We start from the raw sequence: 23,638 nt of genomic DNA, 5'->3' as shown, positions 1-23,638 counted from the left end.
GAGATGGCTCAGTGGTCTAAAGCACCTACTTGAAACAAACTTAGCAAAGCCCAGGGACCGCGGTTCAATCCCCCAGCACCACATGCCAGCCAGCCCGCCCCCTGGTGGGCTGAGCTGGCCACACACACACACAAATAAATAAATAAAATAAAAAAAAAAAATACACAAATTATCAGCAAGGTCATCAGGATATTTATGAAACTTTATAGTAACTGGTTCAGATTAAAAATTACTTATGAATACCAAATAAAAGACCCATAAGATCAAATCAAACCCAGGGATCTAGCGCACAGTCTGCGTTACTGGTCAATTTTTTCCTCTTAGGTACTGGGAAGTGAACCTGGGGTTTTTGGCCTGAGCTAAAAACCTAGCCCATTATAAACGTTTTTTATTTTTTAGACAATGTCGGACAGGCTAGTCTCAAACTTTTAGTCCTCTTGCCTCATGCCCCCCTGCCCCCGGTGTTGGAATTATAGGAATGTACCACTCTACCTGGCTTTGTCACCATTTTCAGAAACGATTCTATCAATTTTCTACTTCCGTTCTTCCTCTTTGTTCTACTCCTACCTTGTTTTTGTTTTTTTTTCAATCTTTTTACAGTGTCACTGAAGATTCACTTCAGGACTTGTGCATACTAGAAAAGCACTCTACCACTGAGTTACCACCTCAGCCTCTACCCCCCACATTTAACTTCTAACTAGTATATCAAAATCTCTCAAAGGAAGAGAGATGCCTGTCAGGCAAGTTTTGGTTCCACTAAAGCTTTTTTTCTTTTTATTAACAAATCTGGTGTACACAAAATATAAGAAATGAGTGTTTGTCAACTAGTGTTGTTAGGTCACCTGACTGGAGACCGTTACGTTTATTATCTTCATTCACATCTCTTACATTTAAGAAAATAAAAGTAAAAATGGCTTAACTTCTGAAAAACCATGTTCAGTTTAGTTATATCTCATTTGCTACTGCTAAAGATGTTTACATTAAATGTCAGCAGAGGGTTTGTTTTTGTCTTTTTGTGATTGGGTCTCACTATGCAGTTTAGGCTGGTCTTGAACTCACTTTGTAGCCCAGTCTGGCTTAGAACTTACCACGATCGTCCTGCATCAACCACCCCAGGGCTGGGATTACAAGTGTGCGCCACCACACTTGGGCAGCAGAGAGTTTTAAATACAGTTTACTAATTCATGCTAAGTACATATATTTCCTGGCACTCAGGTGCTTAGGAAGTATTTAATATATGCATAAAAGAGCAAATTAATGTATGATCTACAGAAAACTTTCCAACGCATTACAAAGGTAGAAGTTTCAAAAGAAATTATTTTTGGGCCAGGGAGATAGCTTAGTAGAGTAAGTGTTTGCCTGGGAAGAACAAGGTCCTGAGTTCAATCTCTGAGACCACAAAAAAAACAAAAACAAACAAAAAAAACCACACATGCAAATAAAAACTAGTATACATAACAAAAACTAAAGATAACACATATCAAAAGTGAAATAAGATGTAGGTATGTACAAATTTACAATAGATTAAAAAAAAAACTTACCTCAAAAGAAATACAGAAGCAAAAACAGCCACACATTTAATAATATCTCACTGGTAAAATAAGTACTAGGGTATGGCCCACAGACCCCTGGTGGTCCCTTCGACCCCTTCATAGGATCCATGAGGTCAAAATTATCTTCTACATACATTTACTGGCCATTTTTGTTTTTATTGTACATATAAAGTAGTTATCCAAGAAGCAACATGTGGTATAACATATTGAATATAAAAGATATGACAATCTTGCTTGCTTTTCTTAAAAATTTTTTTATGTATTTGGTACAGTGTCTTGCTATGCAGCTCAGACTCATAGTGATCTTCCTGCTTTTAGCCTCTTCAGAGCTGGGATTACAGATATGAGCTAGCATGCCCGGTCTCTTTTTTTAAGCCGCATCACATGCAAGAAATGAAAAGCTGTTTGTCCAATATTCTGGGGGAAAATATAGTTATAGTTCACTAATATTCTATTTTTAAAATACACAGTTAGCCCTATTATTATTATTATTATTATTATTTTTTTGGTACCAAGGATCAAACTCAGGACCTTGCATTTGCCAGGCAAACACTTACTCAACTGAGCTATCTCCCTGGCCCAGCCCTATTATCTTAATAGATAAGTTAATATAATAGTTAAATTGCAAATATTCTTTAAAAATGAGTATTTGAATTTCATTTTTCTTCAGACAATCTTCTTACATAGTGGAGGTTGGCTGCAGCTGAACTTAAGAATGATCCTCTTATTCTAGTGCCCTGAATGCTGGGATTATAGTATGACGTCACCCTCAGCTTAATTTCTTTTAAAATATCTATTACAATAAATCATTTTTTTTCTATATTACTGTGAACTGAAGGCATGGCCTTTGCATTGAACTACTTCCCTACCTCTTTTTTTTTTTTTTGGTGGAACCGGGGATTGAATTCAGACTCTCGCACTTGCTAGGGAGGTGCTTATTCTGCTCATCTCCCTTGCCCCTCCCTACCTCTTTTTAATTTCAAAACAGGGTCTTTCTAAATTGTCCAGACTTGGCTCTAACTCCCACCACTCTGGGAGGGCAGGGGCTAAGGAAGGAGGACAGTAACTTTGAGTCCCACCTGGGCAACTTAGTGAGACCCTGTTAATCCTCCTCCACCCCCACCTAAAAAAGGGAAAGATGGGAAGGGCGTGTTTGGGGCTGGAGCTGGTGGTTGGAGTATAGGCCCTGGGTTTAATTCCCAGTTCTAACTGTAATACAAAAGTTTCTGGTGACTATTGCACAACTCTGTGATTTTACCAAAAAACACCGAATTGTACAGTTTGTTTATTTTCAGTACTGGGAAGTGAACTCCTTGTGCTTGCTATACCCCTAGCCTAAGTTACACATTAAAGATGAGTTACAAAACAAATAAATATGAGTTATATCTCAAAAGCTAACGTATACAGATAAAACTATTTTTTCAGATAAAATGCTATTAGGGGCTGGGGAGATGGCTCAGTGGAATAAGCACTTCCCTGTCAAGCCCCAGTTCCGGGGAAAAAAAAAAAAAAAAAAAGCAGATAAAACACTATTTATGAATAATTGAATCTATGAAGTTATTTCAATTCTCTTCCCCTATAGGGAATTACTAAAATTTACTTTCTGAAATTACTAAAACAGAAATCTTTTTAAAAAATAACACAGGGGGGAGGGAGAGACATAACCTGCTTGGGTCCCCCTCCTGTCCTTCTCTCAGACAGGAGCTTTCTTTCCCTCAATATATACATTCTGCTCATAACCTCTGTTTGTTCCTAAAATTCATTCTTTGGTTTTAGAGAATACAAACTCATCCCAGGTTCCTTTTCAGGCTGGAAGATCAGTGTTTCTCCCTGTGTCATTTGGAGGTTTCCCTGTATCCATCTCCCAACCTAATACCTGGTTCTTGTTCTCTAAAACCAAAGGAAAAAAAAAACCTAAAAAAAACCCAAACAAACAAAAACCACAGGGGGAGGGGAGTATAGCTCAGCTGAATAAGCCCTTGCCGGAATTCAATCCCCAGTTCTGGAAACAAACAAACAAATAAACAAACACCAAAAACACAGGGGCCAGGGATTTAGCTCAGTTACACAGTGCCTGCCTAGCAAGCATAAGGTTCTGAGTTCAATTCTTAGAATCCTCCAAATAAATAAATAAATAAATATGTTTATAATGTATCAAATTCAGGATACTACTGTCAGGTAACCATGTTACATTTTTGTCTTAAACTAAAGCCCTTATTTATAAGATGAAACTATTTAATACATATGGTATTTAATACATATGGTAGTCACTTGTTCTAAAATTGTAAGTATCAAGCCAAAGTCAAATACTTAATTTTATTTTACTTTAGTTTTTTGGTGGAACCAGGGATTGAACTCAGGGCCTTGCGCTTGCAAGGCAAGCACTTATTCTACTGAGCCATTTCTCTAGCCCTCAAATACTTAACCTAGAATCTTACTGAATACTGAAAGTATATTAAATAAATGCGGACTGCTCTGAATGGGAGCCACATACTCAGCATACTTTAAGGATATTTTGGTACTGGAGATCGAACTCAGCACTTTGCGCTTGCCAGGCAAATGTTTATGCCACTGAGCTACCTCCCAGGCCCAGAATATTTACGTTTTCTTTAAGAAAAGAGGAATCACTTGCTACCATGGTATTAAAAATTAAAGATTGAGGGGCTGGTGAGATGGCTCAGCGGTCTAAAGCACCTACTTAGAACAAGCTTAGCAAAGCCCAGGGACCACATGCCAGCCAGCCCGCCCCCTGGTGGTCGGAGCTGGCCACACACACACACACACACACACACACACACAAATAAATAAATTAAAAAAAAAAATTAAAGATTGGGCCAGGGATATAGGCCAGCAGTGCAACCCCGTCTGGCAAACAAAAAGTTCTGTGATTCCCAGTACAGAAAAAAAGAAGTTACAAGATAATACCTCATTTCCATTCTCCATCGTTCCTCTTCTTCCCTTCTTCGCCAATATTCCTCTTTCTGCATTTGTTTCCTCATTTTTTCTTCCTGGATTTTTCTTGCTCGAATACTGGGTTTCACTTCCACTTGCAAATCTGGATTGACTTTTTTCTGTTAATATAGATAAGACATAAAATAGTAGATCTCCCTAAATCTACCTTTATATTTAATCCTGTAATTCCACATCCCTTTATCCAATGAAGCTTTTAGTTACAAATTTCATAATAACAAGTAAAATCAGTAAAATTAAGTGGAATCAGGAAAGATTCAGAGTACACTTAAAATGCTTAATTACTGAAGTTTAAAATTCCTTACTCTGTAAAAGTTATGCAATTTAGTGGTGCTCAACAGAAAGTCATGTAAAATCCCTACGGGAGTGATGCTCAATTTCACTTGTTTATAAAGAGATGATTTTATGTGTCTGCACTGAGATTAAAAAAAATTTCTTTTCCTATAAAAGTACCACCCTTCACCAGCCTGTATTACTACACATATATTTAAAAAGAAAAGGGCCGGCCAGATAGCTCAGTGGACTAAAGTGCCTGCTTAGGCAGAGTGAAGAGACCGAGGTTCAATTCCCATGCCCTGCTGGCCCCACCTTCGGGGCACACTGATAGCCAACTGAGACTGGGTGTGGTAGTACACACCTGCAGTCCTAGCACTTGGAAGGCTGAAAACAGGAGGATCACTACGAGTCCCATGTACATAGTGAGACCCTGGACTAAATACAAAATCAAACAAAAACAGTAACAAAAAATGCATCTAGGACATTAGTCTAGCCTATTTAAAAACTTTTACAGGGCTGAAGAGAATAAGCGCTTCCCTGGCAAGCACAAGGGCTTGAAGTTCAATCCCCAGTTCCACAAAACAGACCAAAAAAACCACTTTTATGTATTTAAATTTATCTTCATACCTGAAATATATCCAAAGAAGTAAGTAAAATAAGCAATGGGATTTTTTAAATATATCAATTCATCTCAAACTTACTTTACTGGGAGTTTTTTTCATAATAAAAGAGGTAGGTGAAGATCTGATAACTTTGTGCAAACAATTTATGTGAAGCAATCATCATTACTGATTGGATTACTTGATCAAAATATTTCAGTTTTATTTTGCCAGTTACTGAACTTGGTAAAAATACAGCTATATCCTTCTTTAAGTATAATGAATAAAAACATCAAGTTTGTCAGGAATGCATGTTAATATTCTGAGTTGTACCAGAAAAAAAAGATAGTAATTTAAACAAACTTACTTTATACTGAAGTCTGTGTCTTCGTCCTTTTAAGTGCATTTCTTTAGCATTGGGATCATTAAAGCTGCACTCACACAGTTTACAGTGGAATCGAATTACTTTTCCTTCATCATTTCGTACCTTGATGTGAGAAAACAGGTACATTATAGTTTTTAAGATATGTAAACCCTTAAAAATTCTTTGACCTTTATATGCAATTACAATTTTAGGTGGGGAAAAGTGGCAATGTTACATTAAAAAAAAAAAAAAGAAACAGACTAACAGTTAAGAACTATAGCATACAAGATGTTAGCATACACGTGCTTTTTAAAATTTTCACGTATACACACTCACACCATACATACTAGGCCAAGTGCTCTACCATACCCTCAGCTCCTTTTATTTTGAGGCAGGTTCTTAATAAATTGCTCAAGCTGGCCTTGAACTTACAATTTAGGACCCAGCCTCCCAAGTAGGAGGATACAGGTCACTTTAATCCTGTCTGTATGTAAACAGTTAAAAGTAGCTCTAGATGTCTTAAATCAGTGGCACATGTCTTTTTTTTTTTTTTTTTTTTTGCGGAACCGGGGATTGAACTCAGGCCCTTGCACTTGCCAGCGAAGCACTTATTCCACTGAGCCATTTCCCTGGGCCCTCATTTGTTTTTACGACAGAAGATACAATTATATGTGCTGCTGAAGCGAGCACTAGAGACAGAAGATATTAATGTATGCGTTGTTTTTCTAAACTAAAGCCTCAGCTTTCAGATTTAACTGCCACTGGCTCTTTGTGATAAGTAAGTGGGCTTTGGGTCTCAGTTTGGGCACTTATCTCTAAAAGCTTCACCAGCACTGCCTTAAATTTTCTACTAGTTACTAAATAGCCTACTGCTGGCCAAGTATTATTCTTGGCGAGGGAGATAAAAGAAGGTAAAAAAATTATTTTAGCAGACAATTTCTCAAAGCTTAATACTTTACAGAGGCAACGTTATGAAAATCCAAGACAAATTTTTTTCTCACTGCACAATCATGAAGACAAATAGGCTGGAATGTTAACTATGAAGTCTATAAGGAATACTAAGTTCAAATTGTACATGTATAAAGACTGGTCTGAAAGCAATTCTCTGAAGTTTAGGATTACTTAACCTATATCATCAGAAATTAAAGTTTGGGTTAAAAAAGCTTTTTCTTAAAAAAAGACAACCAAGGCTGGTGAGATGGCTTAGTGGTCTAAAGCACCTACTTAGAACAAGCTTAGCAAAGCACAGGGACCACGGTTCAATCCCCCAGCACCACATGCCAGCCAGCCCCGCCCCCAGGTGGGCTGAGCTGGCCACACACAAAATAAATAAATAAATTAAAAAAAGACAACCAAATCTTAGTATCACCGTAAATAAGAACCATCTTTTATAAATTACATAACTCAGTTGTCCACCTTGGAAACAACATATAATACAATCTTTCTCAATAGTGAAAGAAACTGAACAACCAGTATTAGCCCCAAATCTACTATATGGTAGGCACTGTACTAGGTACTTAATCTCATCTTTTAAAATTTGTTGAGAATACTCAAATTTTACAGGTGACAGTAAACCTTAGGAAACTTTTTCTCTGAGACAAGGTCTAGCTATGCAGTATAGGCAGGCCTTGACTAACAGTGATACCTTCTGCCTCATGTTCCTGAGTACTGGGATTACAGGCATGCATCACCACACCTGGCAGGAAACTTACACATGTTCTATAATAAAGTGAAAGCAAACAGTAGGACCATAACATTGCATAATTTTCTGCTAATGACAAATATCTATGCAAGTATCTCTGATATTCCTTTGATCTGTCACTTATTTGACATGTAAAGCAAGAAATTTCCTTTTTTAAAAAAAGTAAGACACTTTCCAATCAGCTTGAAAAACTAAACAAATGGTACTTCTATACATTAGCAATCTTAATTCTATACATAAATCTTTTTTGTTGTTTTGCGGAACTCGGGATTGAACTGAGCCATCTCCCCACCCCTCTATACATAAATCTTGTTCAAAAGGAGATATACTGGGTTCTCCCTCATCAATATTTTGCCATTAAGAATTTAAAAGGTTTTAATGTTTTATGTTAGTTGAAGTGTAGAAGAATCAAATAAATAGAAAGGTACTTTACACCACAATGACAATATAAACAGAAAAGGATGTAAAAGTTAATAAGTTTTACAAGTTTAGAGTGTACAGGCGATGATGTGACTTCATAACAGACTCTTGATATTCCTTCCTAAATAACCTAACTCTTAATTTTACACATAAAGCATGCATGCAACAAAGCAACGCACTTCTTCCCTTTATCCAATTTCACAGCAATGGCATATTCTCAAATCAATACCTCCTCCACATAATCATGGCCCACTGGCTGCACATCACTCTGCAAAGCTGCAAGAGAGGCAGGTGTGACTGATTCTGACACCACATCTGGCTTTACTTCTGGAATCTGCACAGCAGAAGCGACAGGAGTGCTTTTTATACATTCATTTCCTTTTAAGTCCTCTGTTTTATTTCCTGTGGACTGCAGCTTATTGCCACCTAGAAAAGCAGAGTTATTGTGATTTTAATTTCATATAAATGTCTAAATCTACACAATGAAAACTTCAGATAAAGTTCTAGGTTTTCTACCAATGCTCAAACTCTTTGTAAACAATATTACTAATCAGAACTTTAGGGCCGGGGAGATGGCTCAATAGAATAAGCACTTCCCTGGCAAGCACAAGGGTCTGAGTTCAATCCCCGGTTCTGCAAAAAAAAAAAAAAAAAAAGATCAAATAAAAAAAAAATTAAAAAAATAAAAAGAATGACTTTAAAAAAATGAACTTTAAAGAACCATATAACCTACACAGATTCTAAAATACTATTAATGAAATACATACCTACATTTTCTCTATCTCCCAAATTGAACAATACTTCCCAGCCCCATCAAGTATCTAAAAGTAAATAGCTACTCTTGAAAGGGTAGAGACTAAACCTAATTCCTGAATTTCTTGCCAAATTGAACAAATGTTCCCTTTAAAAGTTTTCATAGAAAACTTAATTCAAATCAAATTTTCTACTAACAAAGTAAATGAAACCTATGTAGGTTTTATTACTGCTTATCTCCTTCAACAATTTATCTAATGAAATCAGACATTAACTTACATAAAGAGTTATTTACAGAGTTTTTATTGTCCTAAATTGAAAGAATAAATAATTTTTCTTTTTTTGGGTATTTTTTAGTACAGGGTCTACAGGGTCTCATTACATAGATCAGACTCACAGTGATCTGCCTGTGTTCAGCCTCTCAACAGCTGAGATTACAGGCGCATGCCACCAGGGCCACCATGCCCAGTCTCAATCGCCTTCTCAGGTTGCCCCAGGGGTGGGGCTGGCATGGAACACCAAGGATTGAACCCCAGCTGCTGCGAATAAATAATTTCTAAGTGAATAGAAACAACTATAGACCATAGCTTTCAACTGTGCATGGTGGTACATGCCTATAATCCCTACACTCAGGAGGCTGAGGTAGGAGGATCACTAAGAGTGTGAGACCAGTCTGAGTTACAAAGTGAGTTCAAGGACAACCTGAACTACATAGTGAGAACTTCTCAAAGAAAAAACAAAACAAAACAAAAAAAAAAAATTAAAAAAAAAAAAAGGGGGCTGGAGAGATGGCTCAGTGGTCTGAAGCACCTACTTAGAACAAGCTTGGCAAGGCATCAGGGACCGCGGTTCGATCCCCCAGCACCACATGCCAGCCAGCCCCGCCCCCTGGTGGGCTGAGCTGGCCACACACACACACACACCACACCACACACACTCTCTCTCTCTCTCTCTCTCTCTCTCAAATAAATAAAAATTAAAAAAAAAGAAAAAACAACAATAACAACAAAAATCCCAAACAAACAAACAAAAAAACCCCAAACAACTAAATCATAGCTTTCATTTTTTTGGTAGTACAAGGGATTGAACTCAGGACCTCACACTTGCCAGGCAAACACTTATTCCACTGAGCTATCTCCCTGCATAGCTTTCATTTTAAGCATCTATTAAAATTAGTGCTTTATCTAACAGAATACAAATTAAAAATTAACTGTAAATTTCTGCTTTTAACCCTTTAAGAATACGATGTAAATCCCTATCTAGGTAGAGATGATGAGATATAAACCTTAGAAAGGAAGTTAGGTTTAGGGAGCTAATTATATTAGGAAGGATCCTATCTGACATAATCAAGAAAAAGACATATTCAAAAAGGCCAATGAAGATGCCTTGTTTTGTTCAGAGAGGGTCTTGCTATGTCATCCAGGCTGGCCTTGAACTCAGGGCAATCTTCCTGCCTCAGCCTCCCAATTGCTGAGACTAGAGGTGTGCATCTCCCTACCCAGTTTGTCAATGAAAACTTTTAAGTAGAAGACCACATGATTTGATGTATATTTTAATAAAATGATTTTAAGGCATGAGAATTATGTTGAACAGAACAGATGTAGTAAGATACAAAGTTCTAAGGAAGAGACTTTTTCAAAGGCCTACAGAACAAAGTAAAGGCAGTGAAAATGAATTTTTCTTCAGATAATGAAGAGGTAGCAAGGACATAGGTTGAAATAATAATAAATGTTAGTGATGTTTTCCACTTTAAAGTCAGAAATTTTAATGGCTTATTTTTTGTGGTATCTCACAATGGATTCATGGTACAGAATGGGCCACTCTAGGGACCATCTACAAAACCATAAAGGATGATAAATGAACCTCTAAAATACAGCTCTTAAACTCAAGCTAGAGTTCTGATTTTGCCAAAAAGATTTTAAAACCACTGCACACACTAAAAATGAATGAGGAACACTTAAGTACTTTAGTGAGACCACAGCCAGAATCAGAACCTTGGGAATAAATGTGAGAAAGGAATGGATGGACATAGAAAGAGATGGAAAGAAAGATATATCTTAAGATTCATAGTGTAGCAGCCACCTGGGTCAAATGGTAGGAAGGTTCACAAGGTGAAACCAAAAACTGATCACTAGACTTGGCAATTTGGGGAATTTTGAAATCAATTTCAGGGAAATATAATAAAAACATTATAGCAGATTGTAGTCTGGACAAGAAGACCAGAAGTAGAGAGTAGGGGCTAGAGATGTAGCACAGGGGTACAGTAGTGCCCAGCACACGTGGGATCAATCCTCAGAATCATGCAAAACAAAAGCATAGAATGAATTAGGGTAATTAGGAAGATTCCTGAAATGGGAAAAGAGATGCACGTATGTATGAACAACTAGGAAAGTTAGATTCATACAGTTGAAGGACGAAAACAGTAAATCAGACAAAAAGAAAATAAAGTGGGCAGATATGCAGAGAAAGAGGTAGGAGACACTTGAACAGTGTAAGGAGAACCTGTAGTAGATTAGAAATAACACTCTGACAGGAGAAAAACAGAATCTTTAGTACTTGCCGACAAAGTTTATTTTGGGTGTAGATGTTTTCTTGGCAGCCATATTGGCAGGCACTGTTGATACTTTAGTGTTGGATGTGCTATTAAGAGATGAGTTTCCTGTAGATGTAAGACCTTTCACAGAAGTCGCAATTGATGAAGAGTTCACAGTACAATTGCTTGCTGCAATGCTTGAAGGAGAGGCAGTTGGTTTTGAAGCAGAGACAGCAGCTGAAGAAGTAGCTTGGCTAACAACGTTTGGTTCTGTTGAAGGAATAGGTTTACCGAGTTTTGTGTGTAATTTAACCACCTAGAAAACAAAAGCACATTTATTTGTCAGGAAACTAAACAGTATAGATATTTTTAAAGCTTGTCTAAATAAGATTAAAGTGAAAATTTTACTTATGCCCTATTTTCTCCATTTTGTTTTTATGCCCAGAGCACAAGATAATGTCTGCTGCCCATACCCATACATATTCATCATTGCAGTTGAAGAAACAGGCAAAGAAAGATACAATGACACATCATCCCTGAATTATTAAGTGATTTGAGTTAGGCATGGCAGGATTACACCAGTAATCCCAGAACTCAGGAGGTTGAGGCAGAAGGATCGCCTCAAGTTGGAGGCCAGCCTGAAATACACAGCCAAGTTTGAGGCCAACCTGAGCTTCACAGGGTGGCCCTGTCTCAAAGGGAAGAAGAAGAAAAAAAAAAAAGCAGTCATTTTATTTTTTTTTAAAACTATTTTGATACAGGGTCACACCATGCAATTACAACTCATTTTGTACGCCAGGCTGGCCTCAAACTCCCAGCAATCCTCCTGCCTCAGTTTCTCAAATGCTGGGATTGCATTTTTATGCCACCACACCCAGCAGAATCAATCTTTATGTAATCCACCACTGAAAAATTAAAAGAGAGTAGAGTAAGACATAAGGCTATGTGAGAAAAAAACACCTACTTTCTGATGCTTGGCACCACGAATGTGGGCAGCATATGCATCTGCGCCTGTACAAGACACATCACAGAGCTCACAACGTAGTTGATTTTGAGTCCCACGAGTAGAGCTGTTGCTGCTGCTGGTATTTTGTGAGGCCTTCAATGCGGCTTCTTTTTTTTTATGTTTCTGTCCTTCTAAATGCTCTTTATAAGTCTGTTTCAAACGAAAGAGACAAATTTTGCTGTACTAACTTTGTACAGTATTTCAGATCACTGAATTCATAAATCTCTAACATTCACGTAAAAGTGAAAATTAAAAATTTAAAAGCAGTTGAGCAAGAGCATGACGGATCCTCCACACATGTGATATACTTGTGGTTCTCTATACCTTGTTTACCAGAGTTTTTTTTTTTTCCTTTTGTTTCTGGGGCTTAAGCATAGAGACCTGTGTATGCTAAGCACATGTTGTACCACTAGGGCATACTCCTTACTCCTCAGCCCTCAAAGAAGAAATTTGGACAACACTCTTAGAGTTACTAAACATTTTCATACATATGCATAATATAACACAACTGTTTCCAATTTCAGTAATTTTTACCTTCTATTGCTTAGGTACACTGTTGAACAGAGAGTGGTAATAGATAATTATACATAGAAAATAAAGGGGAATTATCAACACCATTAAAATGGAAAACAAAAGCTACTTCATGGTAACAAGAATCTTTTTATATATTTAAATAACTGACTTTTCTGACTCAGAAGGCATTTTTAATATATAATCCTTGCTACCCAGGACCAATTATTTACCTAAGAGCCAAAACTATAAAACTATAAATTCGTCAATGAACAGTTATGGTAGGTTGTATTAGCCAACAACATGATAAAATCATTTGAATGCAGATAAGAAAGCAATTAATTAAAACAAAAGATTGACAGACATTTACTTCTGTTGTTTTTTGGGGGGGCATGAAGATATCACATCAAGGATTTTCTTTCTTTTCATAACATCAAATACATACTCTCATGTATGTGTCAATTTTTTTTACATAGTGCTTTTCTTTTTGTCTGCCTGTCTGTCTTTGCATTTTAGGGAAAGGCCTACAGGGTGTTCGGGATCTCACTACTAGATCGGACTCATAGTGATCACCTGTTTACAGCCTCCCAAGAGCTGGGATTATAGGATTATGCAACCACACCCAGTCTCAACTGCTGGCTCAGTGGACCCCCTGGGGGCGGAGCTGGCCCAGCGGGCCTGCTTGTAGGCACTTTAATCCATTGAGCTATTTGGTCAGAACTATTTCTGTTTTTGAATGAGATCAAATGGTTTCTGTTTCATGTTCTGAAAATTATTTGCAAGACTCAAAAATCAGCATAAAATTTTATGTTTATCACAGAATTTTAGAGGTTGGACGAGACTCCTTTGAAATAGGAGAATCCTTTCTCCAAATCAAGTATTTGCATAAACCCTGGTGTGGCACTGCACACCTATAATCCCAGCAATAAGGAGGCTGAGACAAGAGGGATCACTAAGAGTTTGAACTGCATAGCAAGACTCTGTATCAAAGAAACAAAGGAAGAAGGGGGGAGGAGAGAGTGAGCGCATGCGCAAGCAAGCAAACCCAAATGAAGAAAGTTATTTTTTTAAACAAAACACTTAGTGCTAACACCTAGCCATTTAATTCTCCTTTTATTAAATTACAGTGGCAAGGAAGTAGCTTGTCTCAGGACAAATCCTTGTTACATGCATCCTAGCTTTCAATCAACAATGGCCAGTCTCATACGTACTCATTCCAAATGGTGTTATTAACCTGTAGCATCAAGTTCTGCCTTTTCATATACACACCTACACAGTCAATAAATGTTGTGTTTGCCTCTCATATGTATCTCCAATATTAAAGAGCGAATGCAAAGTAGAATACATTTCTCAAAAACTAACACCCTTTACCTCTTTCCTGTTTATTTTGGGTGCTATACAAAATCTCTACCACAACAACCATAAATAAACCACAACAAAATCATTTTCTATCATACTCAAAACATGAAGATTGGGAGTGGTGGCAACGCCTTTAATCCCAGCACATGGAGGGTGAAAACAGGAGGATCACTATGAGTCTCAACTGTGTAGTAAGACCCTGTACTAAACACATTTAAAAAAAAAAAAAGAGATGGAAATAAGTAGAATAACCAAAAATTATGCAAAGGAAAATAATCTAGTAGGTAGGACCAATATAATGCACATAAAACATGAAGATACACAGTATCTAGCCACAGATAAAAAGGTAAAGTTTGGTGTTACTCAGAGTGTACAAATAATTGAAACTATCCCCAAAATGTAGTAATTAAAAATTTAGTATTAAAAACAGAACCAATCCAATACATTTTTTAACAGTACATGGTAGGGGCAATAAGGTTTATGAATATAAACTGAACAAGCTACCAGCGAGCATCAAAATCTGTTTTTCTCATTTAAAATATGCCTTTTATCTGTCAAACTGCCAAAGTTTTATATAAAAAAAAGACACTGAAAGCTGGGCATAGGGGCCAGAGAGATAGCTCAGTAGAATAAGCGCTTGCCTGGCAAGCGCAAGGGCCTGAGTTCAATCCCTGGTTCTGTTAAAAAAAAAAAAAAAAAAAGCTGGGGATGGTAGCACACAGCTGCAATCCCAGAACTCAGGAGGCTGTGGCAAAATTGCTTGAGACTATGATATCTGACTGGAAAAAAAAATGCTTTTAAGCAGCCTAGCTTTCTTATATTTTAGTATAAATCTGTGAACTTCATAACTTTCTAAATTAAGATATAAAACAAATACAAGAAGAAAATAAAAGTACTTTTACTAAACGAAGCAAAGTCAGACCAACCACTTAAACTGGACTAGTTAACCAGCACAAGGCCTGCGTTCAATCACCAGTTCTGAAAAAATAAATAAATAAATAACTAAATAAATAAAGCAAGCAAGCATGGTGGCATATGGGCTATAATCCTGACACTGGGGAGACTGCAAGCTGGGTGCAGCTCAAGACTAGCCTGAACAGAAAAGCAAAACCCTTCCCCCAAAAAACAAGAACAGGAAGCCAGAGAGAGAACTCAGTGGCCTAAGTGCCTACCTGGCAAGTGCAAGGTCCTGAGTTTGAACCCTGGTACACCCCCACCAACAACCAGCTATGGTGGCACATGCTTGTAATTCCAGTTCTCAGGAGGCTGTGGCAGGAGGATTACTGCAGGTTCAAAGCCAGCCCAGGCTACATAGTGAGTTCAAGGCCAGCCTGAACTACAGAAAGAGACTTTCTCAAAAAACAAAGCAAGGCCAAGGAGATGGCTCAGTGAAATAAGTGCTTCCCTGGCAAGTGCAAGGGTCTGAGTTCAATTCCTGGTTCCAGCAAAAACAAGCAAACAAACAAAAAACAAAAAAAACCTCAAAAAACAAAGCAAAATAATAAACCCCCCACCAAAAAAACCCCAAATATGGTTGTAAAATGAGTTGAGCTTATTGAATTTTATAAACATTTATGCCTCAATCAAAATTTTTTAGGCTACTTTGTTTTCTCTTCCACAGTGTCCCCCACACTCATACTTCTTTTCTTTCTTTTAGTTGGCCAAAGTCACTCTGCAGAGGCTCTTTTCCTACTGTTAATAAAACTTTGATACTGTTTCAAACACAAAATTTTAGCTGCCAGGAATAACAGAAAAAACAAAACAAAACAAAACACTTGCCTGGCAAGTGCAGGGTCATGAGTTCAATCCCCGGTACAGCAAAAAAAGCAAAATAGAAGTCTCACATGCTTCACTGATCTTTTTGAAAACAATACTTCTTCACATCTTATGGGAGTATTCCTAGTCCCCTCTTTGAGATTACTAAAATAACAATCTAAAGGATGTGCAAAAGTCAGTTTTGTTACAAATGTAATCCTGAAGTTTAGCCTAAACTGAGCATAAAAACTTTTAAACTAAATTTAAAGAAAAGTACTCTTCCTCAAAATGTTCAATTTCCTCAATTTTCATTTGTAGTCAATATAGTTTTTTTTCTTAGTAACATTTTTAAAAATTTATTTTTATGGAGAAACATATGAATGAGACTGTTTCAAAGCTGATTAATAGGACATTTTCAATAATTAATACCTTGTACATTATTATCTTCTTAGTGGTTAACCATAGTACAAGAGGCAGACAGGGTATCCTGTCCAAACACTATTACTACAAATCTTTCTTCTCGTTGAATTAAGTGAAAGTAGCTGTATATCTCCTAACTATTCTGTTTGTACAAATAAAAAATGGTCCTTCCTTTGTATCCCCTTTTTTTGTTTAGTCCTGCCAGAGGTGGGTATTCTATAGGCATCTAAATACTATAGGTGTTTGAATTCAGCAAAAAAATCCAACACAGTCCAGCAGTACGCAAAAGTAGTGGGTTACCCACAGAAGGTGTTGACTTGAGCCTTTAAAGCTCAGCATATTAATATGCCTTTACTTTATATACCTCGTTTTTATACTTTTCTGCTGGACGGTTAAGACCAAGATAAAGCAAGACCTATACAACAAGAAATGTAACTTTTCTATCTGATAAGGTCAGTCAAGTACCCTCAGGATTTATCCTGTAACCCTGTACTGCACTTTGTAGATCCTTTGTCAGTGTCTGCCATGTGGATGAGTCATGGCCATTGACTGACCAATTTGCTCTCTGTGAAAGCCTGAGAGAATATTTTCTCTCCAGGTGACTCTCCCTAGGCAGACTATGCATCATCAATCACATTCCTCTGTGGCTCCATAATCTCCTTGATCAGAAAATTTGGAACACAACAGAGTTACATGATGCTACAGTACAGGGTCTCCTATGTACTCATTCTTCACTGACCTTGAAAGGCTAGGACCAAAATGTTGGCTGACTTGGCAGCCCTTCCTTTTCTCCAAGATTTGATCTGCAAACTTAGGTTGTTAATCCTCCAGCAGAGAAGCTTATTATTACCTTGCAACATATGCAGTTTGGTTTACCCTGTCTAAATATCAAACATCTTAAGTATAACATGGAACAGGTATTTTCTATCAAGTATTGATGTGTTGAACTTTTAAGTCCTTGCAGAATATGAAGAAAAAAAAATTTAAAAAATAGGAATAAATACACATGTTTACACAGAAATTTAACTATATACAGCATTGTAGCAGGACATTCCTGTGACATTTTTTCTTCTTGTGACTTTTTTTTTTTTTTTTCATTTATTACCCATTTAAAAAAGAAAAACAAAACTTTTACTTGGAAGACAGTATTGCACTAATTGGTATGTTATGACAAGAAGTATGTATTTAGAAGATCAGAATGACAGGCATTCTAAGTGTGATCCTTCTATTACACATTGCTATCTTCAGTGCACATGCTTGGTTCACAGGTATCAGCATATATAGTCAGTTAGAGTGATAATCCTACCAAATATCTGGTAGTTTAAAAAACCTGCTGATGTTTCTCAGGATCATTGCCTTGCCAATCTTGTGTGTAAAAATGTATGGCTTTGTCCCTGTCCTTTTTCTCAGGTTTTCTCCTTACCCTCTCCTTGTCCATTCCTCAGGTTCTCCCTTTCCTTGTAGTTGTGTTATACATTTCTATTTGGATTTCTTCTTTTGATTTCTTTTTTTTTTTTTTTTAAATTTTTATTTGTGTGTGTGTGTGTGTGTGGCCAGCTCAGCCCACCAGGGGGTGGGGCTGGCTGGCATGTGGTGCTGGGGGATTGAACCACGGTCCCTGTGCTTTGCCAAGCTTGTTCTAAGTAGGTGCTTTAGACCACTGAGCCATCTCTCCAGCCCTCTTCTTTTGATTTCTTATACTAGGGAGACTATACAATATTTATACATGTGGGTCTGGTTTCACTTATGAGTATACCTTCAAGTGGTGTCCACTTTAATATAAATGCTTCCAGTTTATCATTCTTTATAACTGAGTAATACTCTGTTGTATAAAAATACCACATCTTGTTCAACCATTCCTCATATGATGGACATCTTGGATGTTTCCAAGATTTGGCTATCACAAATTGTGCTGCTATAAACATAGGTACACATATATTACTATGATATGACGTTTTCAGTTCCTCTGGGAAAATTCCCAGTAGGGGAACAGCTAGTTTAAATGGGAATTACAGTCCTACTTTTCTAAGGAGTCTCCACACTGATTTCCATAATGGTTGCACCAGTCTACATTCCCACCAGCAGTGGAGAAACGTTCCTTTTTCCAGCCTCTCCAACATTTGTTGTTGATTTCTTTATGATAGCCATTCATTCTGGGGTGAGACATTATCTCAGTGTTCTTTCAATTTGCATTGCATTGACAGCTAGTGATGTGGAGCATTTCTTCTTTTTTGGCAGAACCAGGGATTGAACTCGGGCCCTTGCGCTTGCCAGGGAAGCGCTTGTTCCACTGAGCCATCTCCCCGGCCCCACATTTTTTCATATATCTATTAGCTTTTTTAATTTTGTCCTCTGAGAAGCGTGTGTTCATCTCAGATGCCCATTTCTGGATTAGGTCTTTAAATTTACGGGACCCTAATGTATTTTAATTCTTTATAAATTCTAGAGAGCAGTCCTTTGTCTGAATGCGTATTAGTTAAGATTTTTTCCAAATTTGTGGATTGTCTTTTCACTTTGTTGGTAACTTCTTTTTATGTGCAAAAATTTCTCAGTAAGAGTTGGTCCCAGTTGTTAATTCTTTCAAGTGTTACCTGTGCGATTTGATTTTTGTTCATGAACTCTATGTCTATTCCCATGTCTTCAAGAGTTCCTCCTACTTTCTCTTCCAGGAGATTTAGTGTCTCTGCTTTAATGTTTACAACTTTAATCCATTTTCACTTTAGCTTAGTGCATGGTGACAGACCTGGGTTAAGGTTTTAGTTTTTGGCATGAGAGAGCCAGTTTTTCAAGCACCATTTGATAAAGAGGCTATCTTTCTTCCAGTGAGTATGTCTGGCCCCTTTGTCAAGGTGGCTGAGTGTGTTTGTAGGGGCCTTTGCATCTTCTAACCTATTCCACTGATCCTCAGGTCTATTTCGTTGCCAATACCATGTTGATTTTATCACAGTAGCTTTGTAGCATAATTTCACGTCAGGAATTGTAATGTCTTCTGCCTTATTTTTGTTGCCCAGGATTGCTTTTGCTATTCTAGGACTTTTCTGGTTCCAAATAAATTGTAGGAATGATTTTTCTAGGTCTGGGAGGTATGTTGGTGGTAGTTTGATAGAGATTGCATTAAATCTGTGCAACAATTTTGGGGATATGGTCATCTTCACAATGTTGGTTCTTCCTATCCAGGAGCAGGGAATATCTTTCCTTCTTCTGAAATCCTCTACTGAATTTGTGTATCAATTCTAGTAGTTCCTTGGTGGAGTTTTTTGGGTCTTCCAAGTAAAGTATCATGTCATCTGCAAAAAATGATAGTTTAACTTCTTCTGTACCTAGTCTTATTCCTTTTATTTCTTTCTCTTGTCTAATGGATCTAGCTAATGATTCCAAAACTATACTGAATAGTAGGAGTGATAGAGAATATCCTTGTCTTGTGCCAGGTCTGAGAGTAAAAGATTTCAGTTTTTCCCCATTTTTAGGATTATGTTAGCCATTGGGTTTTCATAAATGGCTTTTACCAGATTGAAGTAGAGGCCATCTATTCCAATTTTCTGTAGGACTTTGAACATGAATGAGTGTTGGACTTTGTCAGAAAACTCTTCTGCATTAATTGAGATGATCATGTGGTTTTTAATTTTTACTCTATTGATACAGAGTACTACATTTATAGATTTTCGAATACTGAATCATCCTTACATCCCTGGAATGAATCCTACCTGGTCATGGTGTATGATCTTCTTGATGATTTGCGGTATTTTATTTGCTAGGATTTTATTGAGGATATTTGCATCTATGTTCATGAGGGAGACTGGCCTGTAGTTCTCCTTTTTAGTTGTGTCTTTCCCTGGATTTGGAATCAGTATAATACTCTTCCATGAATGATTCTGGGAGGACTGCTTCCTTTTCAATTTCACTGAAGAGTGTGAGGTGTGTAGGGTTTATATCGTCTATAAATTTATTATAGAATTCAGCTGTGAATCCATCGGGACCTGGACTTTTCTTTGTTGGCAGGCTTTTTATTACATTTCGTATTTCACTGGCTGTTATTGAGAGTTGTTATTTATCTTGTTGATTCAGTTTTGGTAATTTGTACACCTTTCTAGGAATCTGTCCATTCCTTCTGTGTCTTCTATTCTGTGAGAGTAAAGGTTCTCAAAGTAGCTGTTGACAATTTTCTGAATTTCCACGGGGTATGTGGTGATTACACACTTTTCATTCCTTATTGCTTATATTTGAATGTTTTCTTTCTTCTTTTTGATGAGGCTAGCTAGGGCCTTATCAATTTTATTTAATTTTTCAAAGAACAGCTTTTTGATTCGTTAATTCATTGAACTGTTTTCTTCATCTCAACTGAATTAATTTCTGCTCTAATCTTTATGATTTCTTTCCGTCTTTGGGCTCTGGCTTTGGTTTGCTCTTCCTTTTCTAGTTGTTGAACGTGCAGCATTAGGGTATTTATTTGTTCCTGTTCTGTTTTCCTAATGTGTGAGTTCACAGCTATGAATTTCCCTCTGAGAACGGCTTTCATAGCATCCCATAAGTTCTGGTAAATTGTGCTTGTATTTTCATTGAATGGTAAATATTGTTGAATTTCTTGTTTAATTTCATCTGTAACCCATTGCTTGCTGAGCAGGGTGTTGCTTAATGTCCATGTATTTAGGGGATTTTTCTGTTTTCTTGTCTTGTTTATTTCCAGTTTCATTACGCTGTGGTCAGATAACATGCATGGGATAATTTCTGTTTTCTTGCATATACTTAAACATGACCGATGGACTAGTATGTGGTCTATTTTACAAAATGACCCATATGTAGCTGAAAAAAAATGTGTATTCAGCTGTTGTTGAGTGGAACACTCTGTACGTGTCCACCAAGTCCATTTGTTCCAAGCTTTGGTTCAGTTCTGCTACATCTTTGCTAATTTTTTGTCTGGTTGATCTATCTTTTTAAGATAAGGCGGCGTTAAGGTCTCCTGCTTAGGTTGTGATCTTGGATATTAGATTTTTCATGTCCATTAAGATTTGTCTTGGGGCTGGTGAGATGGCTCAGTGTCTAAAGCACCTACTTAGAACAAGCTTAGCAAAGCAAAGGGACCGTGGTTCAATCCCCCAGCACCACATGCCAGCCAGCCCCGTCCCCTGGTGGGCTGAGCTGCCCCCCCCCACACAAATAAGTAAAATAAAAAAAAAAAAAAAAAAAAGATTTGTCTTATACAATTAGGTGTTCCTATGTTTGGTATGAATTCAGATTTATTTCAGAAATTAATTCTGCTCTGAGTTGCTTTATACCTTTCTGCTGTTGTCTTTTGTGACACTGTTAATTCATACATTTCAGCTGAGCTAGTGTCCTCTGCACTCGTTATGGGTAGGCTCAAGGCCTGAGATTGCATTTTGCTCCTTGTCTTTGTCATTTCATATAGCACTGACTTCTGACCTTTGATGTAGAGCCTTGCCTACTAAAATATGGGTGAAGATCTATTAAGTTTGAGTTTATGCAGTTATGCCTGGACTGGGTCTAGCTGTTGTGTTCAGCTCCATCCTGCTGCAGCCCTTGGAAGTGAACCTGTTGTGCCCCTCCATTGTGCCCCTGGCCCAGGGAGCACAGGGGAGTACAGAAGCTCTTCCACACACTAGCCAGTTCTGGGCTTGGGCTGGATCTGGGGGTTCTGAGGGAGTTGCAGAGGTTCTTACTCACTTGGCGGGCCTGGGAGCGGGGGCTCCAGAGGATTACAGGGGTCCCGAGGGCATAGTAGAGAGTCTCACGTGGGTTCCTGAGTTTTGGTCTGGAAGGGTTCCGCAGGTGCAGGGAAGTGGGAAGCTCTCCCACACTCTAGCTGGGCCTGTTCTGGGCTGGATCTGGGGGTCCCAAGAGCATCGTAGAAATTTTTACTCACTGGGTGGGCTTGGGGGCGGTGCCTTAGTAACATTCTTGTATTTCAATAGAAATTCCCTTTTCTGGCTGGGGTGATAGCACTAAGCACCTGACTGGCAAGTGCAAGGACCTAAATTCAATTCCTGGTATAGCCACTGGAACCAGGTATGGTAGCACACACCTGTAATCCCAGCACTGGGGGGCCTGAGACAGGACGATCACTATGAGTCTGAGCTGCATAGTGAGACCCTGAACCAAATAAACAAACAAATGAATAAAAAAAAATATTTAAATTATGGGCTGGGGATGTAGCTCAGCCGCCCAGCACCTGCCTAACAATCATAAGACTCAAAGTTCTATTCCGGGTACCAAAAACAGAAAACAGTCAAAAAAACCAAAACAAAACATTCCTTTAAAAAAGAAACTGCCTTTTCAAAACTATCATTTAGTAAAAGTCATCCCTCAGTGTCAGCAGAGGACTAGTTAAAAAAAAACACAGGAATGCACAAGTTTTCTTATATAAAAAACTGGCGTAATATCTGCATATTATAAACTTGTTTAAATTAAATCATCTCTATAGGTTTTTTAAAATACCTAACATCATATCAATGTTACATAAATAGCATTACAAATGCTATAGAATATATGCATTTATTGTTTAGGGAATAAAAAAAAAAATTAAGGTGAATGCAATTTTCCCCTCAAAGATATTCCACACACAGTGAGCAGAAGCTGTGGAACCTGCAGAATTACAGAGCTGACTATCTGTATGCATTTACTTACATAACAGAAAGTACATAGAAAATATGAATCTTCTTTGTAGGCACTAGTATTATAATACCAACCATACTTAATTATAAAAAATAGCCAATATATACATGGTAAAACATACAACACAAGTACCTGGGGTCCAGCGCAGCTGATCTTACAAACATCACAATAGTGTATCTGGGGTGGTTTTGGAGGCTGTTTTGGTTTCAACTGTTTATTCTGGAATGGTGTTTTTTTAGTAAAGGTGGTCCCTGTCCAGGCAGCTGTTGCTGCTGCAGCGGCAGCAGCTGCTGCTGCTTGCTTCTGTTGCTGTTGCTGTTGTTGGTAGTAGGAAGACGCAGCTGAATACACTGCTGCTTCATAACCTGAATAAGATGTACCTTAAAAAGAAGAAAATATTAAATGTTATACAGAGCTTTATATAGCTCAGAGGCACAACAAGCATCTGCCTGGCAAATGCAAGATCCTGAGTTCAATTTCCAGTACCAGGAAAAACTGCACAACAAACCACATAGTTATAAAAGGACCAATTAAATGTTAATTATAAATTTAAATTCAATAAATCTGCTAACAAAGATAGCTATTTGTGCATATTTATACAATCATATGTATCTGACAGAATCTAGAAAAACATATTCCAGCTATTAAGTTATCCAATGAGAGCTTTTAGTTTTTTATTTTATTTTTTTTTATTTTTCAACAAATAATACACTGCATATATTCTTCTTAGTGGTTAATTGCTGTACAAGATGCGGACTTGTGATCCTATTTACAAACACCATTAGAACAAA

At 37.5% G+C, this 23,638-nt stretch overlaps 1 protein-coding gene across 1 annotated transcript in view; it reads right to left on the bottom strand.

Annotated features, from left to right (window-relative positions):
- The window catches only part of Zfr (zinc finger RNA binding protein), a 76,276-nt gene that overhangs the window by 31,278 nt on the left and 21,360 nt on the right, over positions 1-23,638 (bottom strand). Inside the window, exons 5-10 of the mRNA XM_012517172.2 lie at positions 22,980-23,227; positions 12,135-12,326; positions 11,198-11,486; positions 8,114-8,310; positions 5,766-5,885; positions 4,479-4,624 (exon numbers count right to left, since the gene is read on the bottom strand). Of these exons, the coding sequence (XP_012372626.1) occupies positions 4,479-4,624; positions 5,766-5,885; positions 8,114-8,310; positions 11,198-11,486; positions 12,135-12,326; positions 22,980-23,227 (1,192 nt within the window). The remainder of the gene's footprint in view (positions 1-4,478; positions 4,625-5,765; positions 5,886-8,113; positions 8,311-11,197; positions 11,487-12,134; positions 12,327-22,979; positions 23,228-23,638) is intronic.

The sequence above is a fragment of the Octodon degus genome, unplaced genomic scaffold (genome assembly GCF_000260255.1).
Source record: "Octodon degus isolate 3935 unplaced genomic scaffold, OctDeg1.0 scaffold00149, whole genome shotgun sequence".
NCBI classification, from domain to species: Eukaryota; Metazoa; Chordata; class Mammalia; order Rodentia; family Octodontidae; genus Octodon; species Octodon degus.
This window is presented reverse-complemented; position numbering and strand designations above follow the sequence as displayed.